Raw genomic sequence first — 13,239 nt, 5'->3', positions numbered from 1 at the left:
GCAGCAGCTGGGCGAGTGGAGGAGGGGAGGAGGTGCCTGGCGTTGTCCGCAGGGCACCCGCAGCCCTGCAATGCTCGGGTGGACGCTTCAAATCGCGTTATCTCCATAACCGCCCGGCTCTGGCCGCTCCGAGTGGCAGCGGAGATAAGTGGATTTCTAGGGAGCGCCTGGTCGTCTGACATTTAAGACTCCTTAATCCGTAACCACCACCCTGTGGAGGCAGGACGCAGCCACATCTCCCAGCTGGGGCAGCCCCGGGCGCAGGTCGGTCCCTGAGGGGTGGCTCCAGCTGTGCCAGGGCCACAGGGTGAGGTTCAAGGATGTGCACGGAGGCAGTCCTATCCCTGGGCACTTCCTTGTCCTCTCCACAATGATAAGGTCCTTGGGAGTCCAGGGCACACTGGTGATAGGCTCTGGGGCCGGGTGTGGCTGTGCCAGCAGATTGGGAATCCTGCAGCAGCCATGGGGCTACATGGAAAAACCCAGCACCAGTGGGAAAAAAACATGCCCTTGCTGGATCCCTGGTGGAGAGAGCCCTCCTGGAGAGGTGGCATCACCTCCTGCCTGCTCAGCAGGGTGTGGCATGGCCTCACCATGCTGTCCCTGCCTGGCAGGACACATCCTGACCCACCCTGTGTAAAAGTCCAGAGTTGCTCCTGGGGGACATCACCGGGGCCAAGTGGCTGCCTGTGAGAAGGAGACGGGTGAAAGCCACTCTGTGCACCATGACGATTTGCCATCTGCTTCCAGGGCAAACTCCAGATGCTGGATTTAATCTTCCATAGCCTTTTTAATTCAGGAGTTGGCTTCTTAACATCCCTCAGTGCCACCTCGGCAGCAGAGACAAGCGGAGTGGCTGCCATGACTGGCCCTTCGAAGGATATTCTGGAACACAAGAGATGAACTATGTCCGTGTGAGTTGCCCATCTGGCAACCTGTCATACCTCGACCTGTCATACCTCTGGCTCTTTAACCCACCCAGGGTGAGCCTGAGCATTCACAGCACTGCCCAAACCTCCCCCAGGCCTGGGTGTCCTCTCAATGTCTGGAGAAAAGGTGGTGGGTAATGGTAACTTCCATGGTACATCCAGGAGTGGATCTTCTGGCTGGACCAGTTTTTGGGAGGATGAATGCGGGGGGCAGAGCTTGGGGGCTGTTGGGTTGACAGAGGTGATGGCTTGCAAACAACAATCTTGTCTTTGCCTCAGGCACCTGGTTATCAGGCACCATGGCTGGGTGTCCTGTAGGGATAATCAGCCTTGGGAGATCATGGATTGATTTCTCTCTTGGTTCACCTGCTGCTGGACATCTGGCTGGTGAGGCTGGGGTAAGACATCACCGCCTGTTTCGGCTGACCTGTGTCACCTGGTGGAGGGAACAGCAGGTTGGACTGTGCTGCAGAAATGGGCACCTGGGAGCTGAATCAGCTGTTGTGGTGCTGGGGTCAGAGCTGCTATGAACCTTGTTCTAGTGAGGCTTGTTCTGGTGGGGCTGGTTCTCCTGAGCCTTTGACCTGGGTTGCAGCTGGACCTTCTGGCTCGTGACAGTGCTACAGGGCAATGGTGCTGCCCACTGGGTGTCATTCCCGGGATGCGTTTCAGACACCAGGATGCCTCCAGGGTATTTTGTCTCCCCATGCATCGTGCCCAACACCCATGGTCCTGTGCTCCTGGCCATCTCAAGGTCCTGTCCACTGTTGGCCAGGGCAGCTGAGGAGCACAGGGACCACCTCCAGCCCCTCTTTGGAGCTGCAAGGGGAAGGTGCCTCCGGTTGCAGCCTCCCTTGACCTACATCTTTCCTGGGATGCCCTCGAGAGGGGCACATGCTGGTGTTGGGCGCCCTGCTTTGGTCAGTCCATGGCAAGGCTGAGTCTGTCCATCCGTCTGTCTGTCCATCCCTCAGCAGGGATCGATGGCTGTGGGGAGGAGGTGGGGGCCATGCTGGGCGGGCGGCCACGAGGCGAGGGGGAGGAAGTGGGGACAAAAACGCGGCGGAGGGGACAATTGCAGCCTTTCTCCAGGCTGAAAAGATGCCGGGGTCCCTTCCGTCCTCGTCCTCCGTCTGCTGTGGGCGGACAAAGCCACCGCCCCCAGTGCCCACCCAGCGCCCAGGGATTAGAAAAAAGGCGAATTTTGATTTTCTCCTTTTGTTTCCGGAGCCTGGGAGCAGCTCGGCTTCAGCTCTGCTGCTTTCTTCTCCCTTTACGCCGTGTCTGTGCACGGCTGACCAACCGGCGGCTGTTCTGGGAGGAGGGTGATTTATTTAAAATTAAAGGAAAGCAGAAGTTCTTTCTTGAAGACGAGACTTTTTAGGTCGGCGGGAGCTGATGGCTTTCCAGCCATGCAGCGAAAACACAGGGGAGCCAGCTGGAATTTGCAGCTTGTCATTTTTTTAGGAGAAGCGAAGTTCCTCTCCTGCTCCCCTCTGACAGTGAATGGTGCCTGCAACTGGGGGGACTCTGAGTCCATCGGCTGGCAGGGGTTTTTCCGGACCACCAGAGATGATCCTTTTGCAACCTTTATTTATTTTGGCATTGTCAGGACTATTGCAGAACTGTCCCCTGTGTGCTGGGGTGCAGGGAGCCCTGGGGCAGAGTGAAGGAGGTGAGGGGGGTATGGTGCTGAACTGGGGGAAGACCTGGGTAGAGGAGTATCCCATTTTTTATCCCCCAGGGCCATGGGAGAGCCCAGCTGCCTTGCCCCATCTGAGCGTTCCAGGCTGGTGGGAGGCACGTCTTTGGGGTCACCCATGAAATCTAGAATCTGGATGCTTGGCTTTGAAATGTCCTTAAAGATCATCTCATTTCACCTCCTGCCCTGGGCAGGGACATGCTCCACTAGACCAGGTTACTCCAAACCCTCGAGTAACTGGGTAGCCCTCCAATCTGGCCTATAACATTTCCAGGGATGGGGCAGCCAAATCTTCTCAGGGAAACATTCCACGGGTGCTGTCCTCACCCTGGGACCCCCTGCCTATGGACCCTGGACCTGGTAGGGGGTTGGTTTCAGGGGAGGCAATAGTGTCCCGCAAAGGGTTGGGAACCGTGGGTGTGGGTTGGGGCCTCCCGACCTTGGTGGTGTCCCCTTGAACCCTGGCGTCCCTCCAGGCTGTTAAGCTGCCCCGTGCAAAGACCCGGGCGAGGGAGCCCATCACGTGCCCCTTAATGCGGCGGCCGGGACTAAGCACCTTCTGACAGGGACCCAGATGACGCTGCCCGGCGCCTTCCCCAAGGGATGGGGGCCGGAAAAGGGGCAGAAACGGGACGAGGAGGGGGGGGGGCCCTCACCGTCTTTACTCGGGTCAATCATAAAGAAGGGATTAAGATCATTAATTCCTCCCCCCGCTGCAATTAACGACGGGGCCGGGCAGCGGCTGGCGCGGAGCAGCGATATTTGCTGTGCTGGGTGGTCCCACGGTGTCAGGGTGGGGGACCCCCCTTTTATGTGAACGAGCCACGTACCCCCCGCACCCCGGTGTGGGGTGCCTGGCGAGGACAGTGTGGGGACACAGCCGTCCCAGCTGGCACGGCCGCGGTGTCCGGCGCCTGCTGGCGCAGTGGCCCCGGGGGCTGGAGGGCAGCGCCGGGTGGTTGCAGATGGTGGGAGCTGGCGGAGGAAAAGCGGCGGCCGGGACAATGGCGGGATTGTGCGGTGGCGCCGCTGGCACGGCTCGGCACGGCTCGGCACGGCTCGGCGCCGCGCCCCGTGCCAACAGCGGGCACTGCCTTGCGCTGCCCGGGCTGAGCGCGGCCACGGCGCTGTGCCCGCTGTCCCTATGGGTGCGGGGAGCGGCACCGGGGGGACGGGGGTGGCTCTGTCCCTGTCCCGCAGCCGCGGGTGCTCGGGGGGGGGGGGGGCTGTGCCAGGCTGTGCAGCCATCGCCCCGGTGGGAGGCGGCTGCCAGCGGGGGCTCGGAGCTGCTGGCACCCGATCCGTGTGGCATGGTGGGACCAGCCAGGGAAGCTGGATGGTATGTGTGGCTGCAGAAGAAGATGGGAACCGGTGGAAATGGTGACCAGGCCACGGATTCAGCTGATGTCCTCCCCACTTTGACACCTGGAGCCTGCTGTGGGGAGACCCACGCGGGCATGAGCCAGCTCTTTGCTCGGGCGATGCAGAGCATCTCCAGCAGTCGTGGCCGGAGACCCTCCGCAGTCCCCCGGCAGCCCCGCGGCACGGTGGCTCTGATGGCACAGGGTGGCAATCCCGGGCCGAGGTGGCCGGGCGCTGGGCTCCCGGCACGGCGCGGGGCGGGCGGAAGAGGCGCAGGGCCGCAGGAAAGGCGGCCGCGGGCAGGCGTGAGATAACACCACCGGGCGCTTTATCTCACATCCTCCCGTCCGGTGCTTTTCCTGCCGCGCTCCCCGCTCCGGCCCCAGCGCCCGTTGCTGTCGGCGCTAAGGTGTGACCCGTCCTAAGGTCTCCAGGGACAGGTTCCCCCACCTCCCGGGCAGAGGGGACGGGTGATTCAGCTGCATGGCAGCAGCTCGCCCGTCCTCCCAGCACCCTGTCACCCCTTTGGGGTGCACCCCACCCCACGGCTGCCCAGCAGCTCCCCGCCTGGCGTGGCAGGATGCTGGGGAAGGGCAGCCTGCCCTGCCGCCGCAGTCCTCCCTCTCCATGTGGCCTGGCGAGCTCCCGGCTGGAGCCCAAGCCCTGCATCGATCCGCGCTGCATCTTAAATCCCGCAGCAGCTGAAGCAAGCGGTTTTCAGCGCCAGGGCGGGGGGGGTTTCTCCGTGGGCGAGCCGGCTCTGGCACCGGAGTGAGACACCGGGGCTGCTTCCGCAGCCGGTACCACCGTAGCTGGCACAAGGACCTTGCCCTCATCAGCGTTTTAACGACGACACCCAAGCTCGGTCTGTGGGAAAGGGCCCTCCTGGGCTATTGTGGAGTTCCTGGGGTTCCACTGGAGAAGGGGATCCAAAGGGTGATGTGTGAGCAGGAGTGGGGTGTGGGGGTGCAGGGATGCCCCTCGCTCTGCTGCGTCACCCCTACACAGGAGTGAGGGTCTCAGCAGAGCTGTCAACACATGGCCACATCTCTGTGTGGGCTCTGGAGAGGAGGGAGCCGGGATAGCCAGGATGGAGGCATGGGGTGGGCGAGGGGCCTCCTCCCAGTGCCACCCTCCCCCAACTGCCGCCAGGGTGGGGACGTGGGTTCCTGCTCCACTAAGCCCTGCAGCTTTTCTCCTCTAAAGCCTGATTACTTGGCGGTGCCTGTGTGCGTGCGTGCTCGGAGGGAGGAGGAGGAGGAATTTCACAACAACAAGTGTTTGCAGCCACACTGGGCCCAGCTGCCCCGGAGTCGCCCCAGGGACAGCAGCATAGCATCCGCTCCAGGAAGGCTCTTGCTGTCACTGCTGAGCCCATGGCTCTGCTGGAGCAGCCGGGCATGTGTGCTGGGCATGCTGGGGAATGGCAGGAGGTCAGCATTGGTTTGGAGGTGGATGCTGCTGCTCCTTGTGGGGTTGAGGGTGGGCACTGTAGCTCCTGATGAGGTTTGGAAGCGGATGCTGCAGCTCCCTGTTTGGTTTGGACATGGATACTGCAGCCCTTGCTGAGATTAGGAGGAGGATACAATGGCTGTCCATGGGATTTGGAAGTGGGTGCTGGAAGTGACTCAGAATTGGATGGTGCAGCTCCGTATGGGATTTGGGGTGAATACTGCAGCTGTTGGTGGGGTTCAGAGGAGGATGCTATGGATCCCTGTGGTTCTTGAAGGTGGACACTGCTGCTCTCCTTCCCCCACCCAGTACGGCCTCAGGGACAATGGTCCAGGAGGAGAAAGAGGAGGAGGAGGAGGAGAAGGGGTGCAGCCTAGCCTGAGCTGGGTGAGCATCATCCCTGGGACTGTGGGAGCTGGGGTGTTGCCTCCATGGCACTTGGCTTGGGGGACAAGGGTGGCTACAGGATGGGAACCAGGCACCCCTTGCATGAGCTCCAGCTACTGGTGTCCCGCTGGAGCCTGCGGTCCCATCCGGCGTGGGGCCGCACGCCGCTGGAGCGGAGCGGGAGATGAGCCCCGTGACTTCCCTGGGGCTGCTGTCCCTGGGGGAGGAGAGCTGGGCACAGAGAGTCTTTAAGCATCAGAGTGCCATTGCTACCAGGCCAGGACTTCCCCTGTGACCCCCCACTTGTGTCTGGATGGCGACCCTTTTAGAGAGCAGCGGAACGGATCTCCACCGAGGTCCGTTCCCTGGAGTTCCTTTGTTCACAGCACTGAGATTTTCATGGCAGGGGGAGGAAGAGCCGCTTTGAAAAGCCTGTTGGCTCTTGCCAGCGCTAACTCTCTTTTCTTTTCTCCTTCCAGAGCCGCGTGGTGTGTCCCAGAGCCGCAGAGTATGTCTGTGCACTGAGAGCACCCTGAGTCCTCTGCAGCTGGCGCGGGAGGAGACGCCCCGTTGATGCGCGGTCCCGTCTGACCGTCCCCGGTGGCTGGCGGGCCGGTGCTACCAGAAGGGCTTTGGGGGCCTTTCACCTTGGCATTGGGGTGGGTTTTTGGGGTTTTTTGGGGTTGTTTTTTTTTTTGGTTTTTCGTCTTTTTTTTTTTTTTTTTTTTTTTTTTTTTTTCCAAATTTTGGGGTTGATTTGGTTGTTGTGCTCCGGCCACCATGTCAAATTCGGGCTCCCATCAAGACACTGGGAACAAGCCAGAGACGGAAAAAAATAACCAAGATGACTCTCAACCCCCTGTCAACTCCGAGAGGAGGAACAAAAGTGGAATAATAAGTGAACCTTTGAACAAAAGTCTTAAGAAGTCCCGTCCACTCTCCCACTATTCCACCTTTGGTAGCAGCAGCTCAGTAAGCGAACATTCAGAGAAAGGCAACCCCTTAGCTAATGGCAACGATGCGACTGTGGATAAAAGTCATTCTACCTCAAAGCACAAAAACATCTCTAGTATGCTGAGCAAATTAGACCGGATGTCGGAGCTCTCCTCAGAAGGACAGACCGCCCTCCAACAGTTTGCTCAGTCGACAGAAATGCTCAAAAGAGTGGTACAGGAGCATCTTCCTCTAACAAGCGAGCATGGGACTGGTATCTCTGACATGGAGGCAGTCTCAGCTGCAGAGACAATGAACGGCCCCTCTGATTTTCCTTACCTGGGGGCTTTTCCCATCAACCCAGGCCTTTTCATTATGACCCCTGCCGGCGTGTTTCTGGCAGAGAGCGCGCTCCATATGGCTGGCTTGGCAGAGTATCCCATGCAGAATGAGTTGGCATCTGCCATCAATTCGGGGAAAAAGAAACGGAAAAGATGCGGCATGTGCCCGCCCTGCCGAAGACGGATAAACTGCGAGCAGTGCAGCAGTTGTAGGAATCGCAAAACTGGCCACCAGATTTGCAAATTCCGAAAATGTGAAGAACTCAAAAAGAAGCCTTCTGCAGCACTGGAGGTAACCAGCCCCTCTCAGGCACCCTAACCCCTCCTCGGGCTGCGCTCCTGGGTTTGGATCTTGCCCTAGATAATAAAACACCTGGTACTTCTTACTTTTTTTTTTTATTTTCCCCTTTTCCATTAACAACTCTCACCCTGAGATGTGTGCTCTGCCCAGTGCCCCCAGTCCCCACCCCCTGCTATGTTCTGGGGTTGATTGGTGTGGGGAGGAGGGCTGGGGTCTTTCTCTGGGCACGCAGGACTTTGCTCTCCCCTTTGCAAGCACAGGCAGCAGCGGGGCTCTGCCGGGGTTTTGGTGACAGCATCCCCTGTCCTCAGCAGGCAGCAGCTCCCTGAGCTGGGGAGCAACGTCTAACCCCAGATGAGAGGAATGACTTTTTGGGGCAGACTGTGGGATAATTGGTGATGATGAAACTTGTGGCCACAGTGAAGCCAAAGCCCATTCCCCTCAGCTCACTCTGCTCTGAGCAGGAGCACAACGATCCCTGGTTTTGGGAGCAAACTGCTGCGGTGTACACTGGGCAGCATCCCCAGTGCAGTGGCTGTGCTGGGTCTCCCTGGGCCAGCATCCCTCTGGGGTGGCCAGGATGAGTCCATAAGGCAGTAGCTGGATTTCCTGTGTTAGCAGTGCTGCAGTCCCCACTGGCAGTGCTCCTGTTTCAGCACCCAACAGAGCCAGGAACATCCCTGCTCCTGCTGGGGGTGCCCAGGTGCCCTGGTGTGAGCCAGGTGCTCGGGCTGTCACTGCCCACCATGGCCTGCTTGTGGATGTCCTTGGCTTTGCAGGAGAGCCATTGGGCTGAGGTGCCACCTTGCCAAATCCACTGGGAAGGTGTGACAGTCATATGGGAACTACAGGCAAAGTCTGGTGACTTGGGTTGTGTGGGGCTGAAACTCATGAGGGGCCGTGGGCAGCTGCTGGTGGCGTGGCATTGGTGGGGCTGGGTGCCAGCAGGGCAGGGGTGTCCCATGGACACGCTGCTCTGGCAGAGCCTCCCTCCTCCTGCGCACCCAGGTGTTGTGGTGAAGCCAGGGTTGATTTTTCCATGAGCTGACCCCATTTGTCAGCCATGCTGGTGTGCTCCCTCCTTCTGGTGAGCACATCCCCATGGAGAGACAGCAGAGGCTGAGACATCACCTGGGCATGGCTGGATTGTGCATCCTGGCACAAGGGCTTTGCCCATCCTCTGGTGGTCCCAATGCAACCAAAGCCCCCACTCCCTTAGCCACGTTCTACGTTTTTCAATTAGCATCAGCTCTGAATGAATACTGAAGGGGAAAAAAAATCTATTTGGGCGGTGGGGATGAGGAGAGGGGGACTGTGTCTTTCAAAAACCGCTGTATTGCTAAATTATATTCTTGTTCTAATTTGCTGAGTCAGTGATCTGGAAAAAGCGAGAGAGGGAAAAAAAAAGTTCATTTCTTCCAAAGAGTCCTAAAGCGGGTCAATAGACTCGAAGCTCGCAGCAGCCGGGGAAGTCGTTCCCTTCTCCCAGCGCTGGGTCTGGGGGTGATAAATAGCACCAGGAACCCATGGAATGGTCACCCCTGGGATGGGTTTCTCCATCTCACAACTGGCTGGGAAACTGAGGCCACTGAAATAGGGTTCTGCATCTGGTAGAGTTGGGGCCCACCAGAGATGAATCCCCATCCCTCCTGGCCGTGACCAGATGTGTTGAGGCTCAAGAGAGGCACTGTGCTGGTGGGATGGACACCTGGGCAGGTGTGGGTCACTCATCATCATCCCCTTTTCATGACAGACCATCCCCTCTCTCAGAACATCCACTTGCACCATGTGTTGGCCTTGGTAGGGTTGTACAAGGTGGTGGCTGGGACAGGACACCATGACCCCAGCTGATGTCCCAGGTCACCTGGGTCAAAGCTGGGTTGTTAAATCTAACCAGCTCATACAAATTGGCCAGTTGTAGGGCAGCCACCAGCACCTATGCTGTGCTGGAGACCTGTCTGAAGACGGCCAGGATGCAGAGTTCCATGGACTTCTGGTCCTGGTGGGATGCCATCACACTGCTGTACTTGATACTGGGACAGAAGGGGCCATTCAGTGGCCCTTCATATGGGGCTGAATAATTCACAAGGCTTTGTGAAGCATTGTCCCTGTCTCTGGGGGCAGTGCCATTGCCCAGGAGAAGGACAGTGACTCTGTCCTGCCACCCCTACACATCCAGAGGAACGTCCTCGGAGAGCGCAGACAGGAGCTGCAGCTATGATCAAACGTTGATCTAAAATCAAGCAGTAAAAAAAAATAGAATTAAACCTTTATGGCGGTGTAAAAAAAGGGCTAAATCCCTCAGCTGCCATTAAGCTTTATCTGCACATCTACAGAGCCTGAAGAACCGGTCACTGCTGGTGTCCTGCTGTGGTGGGGCTGCCTGGGGCCCCCAGACCGGCCAGGTTGGCTGTTGGGAGCAGGCAGCAGCACATCCCTGCACTGACCAGGCTCCTCTGGGCTCTGCCACCCCAGCAACCCTGGCCAGCCCTGCACAGGTCTTGCAGAGCTGTAGGTCACATGGAGGCTGTGAATGGTTGGGGTTTGACTCATCAGAGCTGTTCTCCATCCAGAGAAGCTGTGCTGAAGAGCCTTGGTGCGCCAGATAGAGCCAGTGAGGATCACTGTCACCCTCACGTCAACCTCACAGAGACTCTGGCTGGGGAGGACAAGGGGTGAGGATTTTAAACTGAAAGAGGATAGATTTAGGTTGGATATAAGGTAGAAATGTTTATGATGAAGGTGTTGAGGCTCTCACACAGGTTGCCCAGAGAAGCTGCGGCTGCCTCATCCCTGGAAGTGTCCAAGGCCAGGTTGGACAGGGCTTGGAACAACCTGGTCTGGTGCAAGGTGTCCCTGCCCATGGCAGGGGGTGGAATGAGATGATCTTTAAGGTCTCCTCTAGACCATTCTGTGAGTCTGTGATGGTGGGGATGAGGGGGATCTCTCCTGGGCTCCCACATTAGAGCTGGTTGTCCATTTTCATTTGATAATAAAGGAGCAGAGATATTTATCAGATATCTCCTTCCAGACCCATGAGGAGCCCCCTCTGCCCACTTTCCTCTCCTCTGGGATGATGGATCTGGGTAGGTGGCCCTTGCTGGAGAGTCCAGCCTGCTCTGCCCTGCCTGTTCTGCATTCAGTGCCCTGAGTGGGATCCAGTGTGGTCAGTGTGGAGTGCCACAGCCTTGTGCATCGCTGGGCACAGGCACTTGTGCCTTCTCAGATGTCTGATTATGTGTCATAGCCACCTTGGGGAAGGGGTGATGCCTGCAGCTTGTGACCGCCCCAGCTCAATTTGCTCCCTGACATGGGCTGGGAGCAGGAGCAGGGGAGATCTGTCAGCAGCCTGGTGGGCACCACCAGCTCTTGCCCATCCTGGCCCTTTGTGCCCCTGTCCTTGCCCAAGGGCCGTGTTTGGGTTGTGCCTGTGGAAAGGGACATCCTCCTGCAGGGATGGTGTGCTGCTGCTCTGGTTTTTCATTGAGGCTGGGTAGATGTCTTGATCGAAGACAAGGACCCAGTGAGATCTGCCTGACTCCTACATGGAATTAGGGACCAAAATGTGTCTGGTTTGACTCTTAGGATGCTATGTGAGGTATCCCAGCCCTGCACAAGGCTCAGTATTGTGCCCCTGCTTGCCCCATGGCAGCCAGTCTGCTGGCCTGCGCCTGTCACTGCAACTTGTGGCCCCTTTCCCATTGATGTCCCTTGCTTGTTTGGAGATGTGGGACCTGAAGGGTCCTCTCAGGTGACTGTGTGGTGATCCTGTGGTGATTGTGTCTGGCTGGCACGGCTCAGCCTTGCTTGGGGGCTGTTGCCGTTGAGAGATGTTGTGGTCCTTGCATACTCCACCCATGTTCTCACAAACACTCCACAGGCTTTCCACCTCATCCAGATGGAAAATATCCCTGGTTCTCCTTCTAGAGGACCTCAGTGCTACCTGGGGCAGGGCCTCACACCATCTTTCCTGGAGGTGGCTTCTAAGAGATCTCATCCTTTATTGGGCCTTTTATTGGCCATGGGGTTGAGCCTGGTGGGACTCATCCCTCTACCCTGTGAGGTGCTGAGGTACCTGGTGGTGCCTGGGGTTGCTCTGTTGGGGTCAAGGTTGTTCCTTGAGGCTGAGCATGTCCCATGTCCTGAGCAGCTCCTGCTCTGGTGTCCCCAGGCCCATCCAGCCCCTATTCCCTGCCCCAGTTTCCATCCAAATGCGCTCCTAAACCCTCCTGTCCTCTGGGTGTCTGTCTGTCCGTCCACGGCAGGGACTGTGGGGGCTGGCAGTGAGGGGACTGTGCTGGGTTGTTCCTGGCCACTGTGCTCACTGCTGGCCAGAGGGGAAGCCGGGGGCTGTGCCACGGTGCCAGCTGCAGCATGGGGACTTGGGGACATGGGGACACGGGTGTGTGGGAACAGTGGCTGAGCTGCTGTGCTGGTGCCCGGCCAGGGGGGGTCTGGCAGCAGGGGGACTCTGTTCTCCCTCCTGCTGGCACCGTGGGTTGGGACTCTTGGGATGCAGAGCTGCATCAGAGGGTGCTGAGCCCGGGCTGGATCTGCCCCGAGGCTGGGGAGCGGGGTGCCGGGCTGGGGGTGAGGGGGGCTGCCCAGCCCTGCTGCTGCAGACCGGTGCTGGACCCCACCTAACGCCTTGTCCCTTCTTCTCCTGTCCCCCTCCCTGTCTCTCTTCCTTTCCAGAAGGTGATGCTTCCTACAGGAGCCGCATTCAGATGGTTCCAGTAGGAACGGGAATCCCAAAGCTCTGTCATCCAAGTGCAATGTCACTGCTTGCTTGTGTTGTCTCAGGCAAGGGATTTTTGGCTGAAATGAATGGATGCACCTGTGTCTCTTTAGAACCAAAAATATTTTCTCGCAAATCTCATTCCTGTTTTTATAATTTTTTTCTTTTTTTTCCTTTTTTTTTTTTTTTTTTTTGCGTTCGTTTTAACATCTTCGAGTCCTAGTCAGACATTTAACTGCTTTTCAAATAAAAAAGAAAAAAAATAATTAAAAGAAAAAAACAATGGATCTGTAAAGTACCAAGACTTAATAGACAGAGTATGGACAATCAGTTTCTTTCTGTGTTTTGGTGTTGATGTTGTTTATGTGTGAAAGATGCAGTACTTGTGTAGGGAATGTAAATTTACAGTAACCTTTTAAAATCTAGTTACTAATAAGCACTACTGTAATTTAGCACAGTTGTTTAATTGCACCCTCATTTATACTTTTTATTTGATTCTTTCCCATCATACAATAGAGTGGATAGTTTCTAGAATGCCTCAACTTCATGTTTATAAATGAGAATATGTTTAAAGCGATGTAGTATCCCTTCTCCTCGCCATTCACCTCTGGAAGTTTAACCCACAAGAGGGTCGGTATAAAAGGTGGAAGAAAACAATTGCTACACAACTGGCGGAATTCAAAAAAAAAGGAAAAAAAAGAGTAAAAGAAAGGCAAAAAAAAGAGTCGTTGTTAGTTTATTAATATAGAACAAGAAACGCTGCGTACAGAAAATCCTCCTAATTGCAACGGTTTACTCCTAGAAATAATTTTTGTAAACTTACAGAAGTTAAAATCAAAATAAAACAAATATTGCAGGACCTGTGCTGAAGCAGTTACGCAAAGTGATATTTCTCTTCTGTTCACCCCCCGTCTCTCCAGCTCTCTCCATCATTAAAATGAAATGCTGTTTGTAATGTTTTAGCGATCCAGGCTGTTTTTGTGAATAAAATGAATGCATGTTTTGTGTCATGATTTCCAGCTTGGTTATTTCTCTCCCATCCCTCTGTCCAGCCCTCCAGGCCCCCCAGCAGTGGTGGTGGCCCACGTGCCATG

At 56.7% G+C, this 13,239-nt stretch overlaps 1 protein-coding gene across 1 annotated transcript in view; it reads left to right on the top strand.

Annotated features, from left to right (window-relative positions):
* Positions 1 to 13,158, top strand: part of CXXC5 (CXXC finger protein 5) — a 36,989-nt gene extending 23,831 nt beyond the window's left edge. The window contains exons 2-3 of the mRNA XM_066328924.1: positions 6,312 to 7,398; positions 12,103 to 13,158. Of these exons, the coding sequence (XP_066185021.1) occupies positions 6,613 to 7,398; positions 12,103 to 12,147 (831 nt within the window). The 5' untranslated portion in view covers positions 6,312 to 6,612 and the 3' untranslated portion in view covers positions 12,148 to 13,158. The remainder of the gene's footprint in view (positions 1 to 6,311; positions 7,399 to 12,102) is intronic.
* Positions 13,159 to 13,239: the final 81 nt, after the last annotated feature.

The sequence above is a fragment of the Sylvia atricapilla genome, chromosome 14, assembly GCF_009819655.1.
Source record: "Sylvia atricapilla isolate bSylAtr1 chromosome 14, bSylAtr1.pri, whole genome shotgun sequence".
In the NCBI taxonomy this organism is placed as follows: Eukaryota; Metazoa; Chordata; class Aves; order Passeriformes; family Sylviidae; genus Sylvia; species Sylvia atricapilla.
This window is presented reverse-complemented; position numbering and strand designations above follow the sequence as displayed.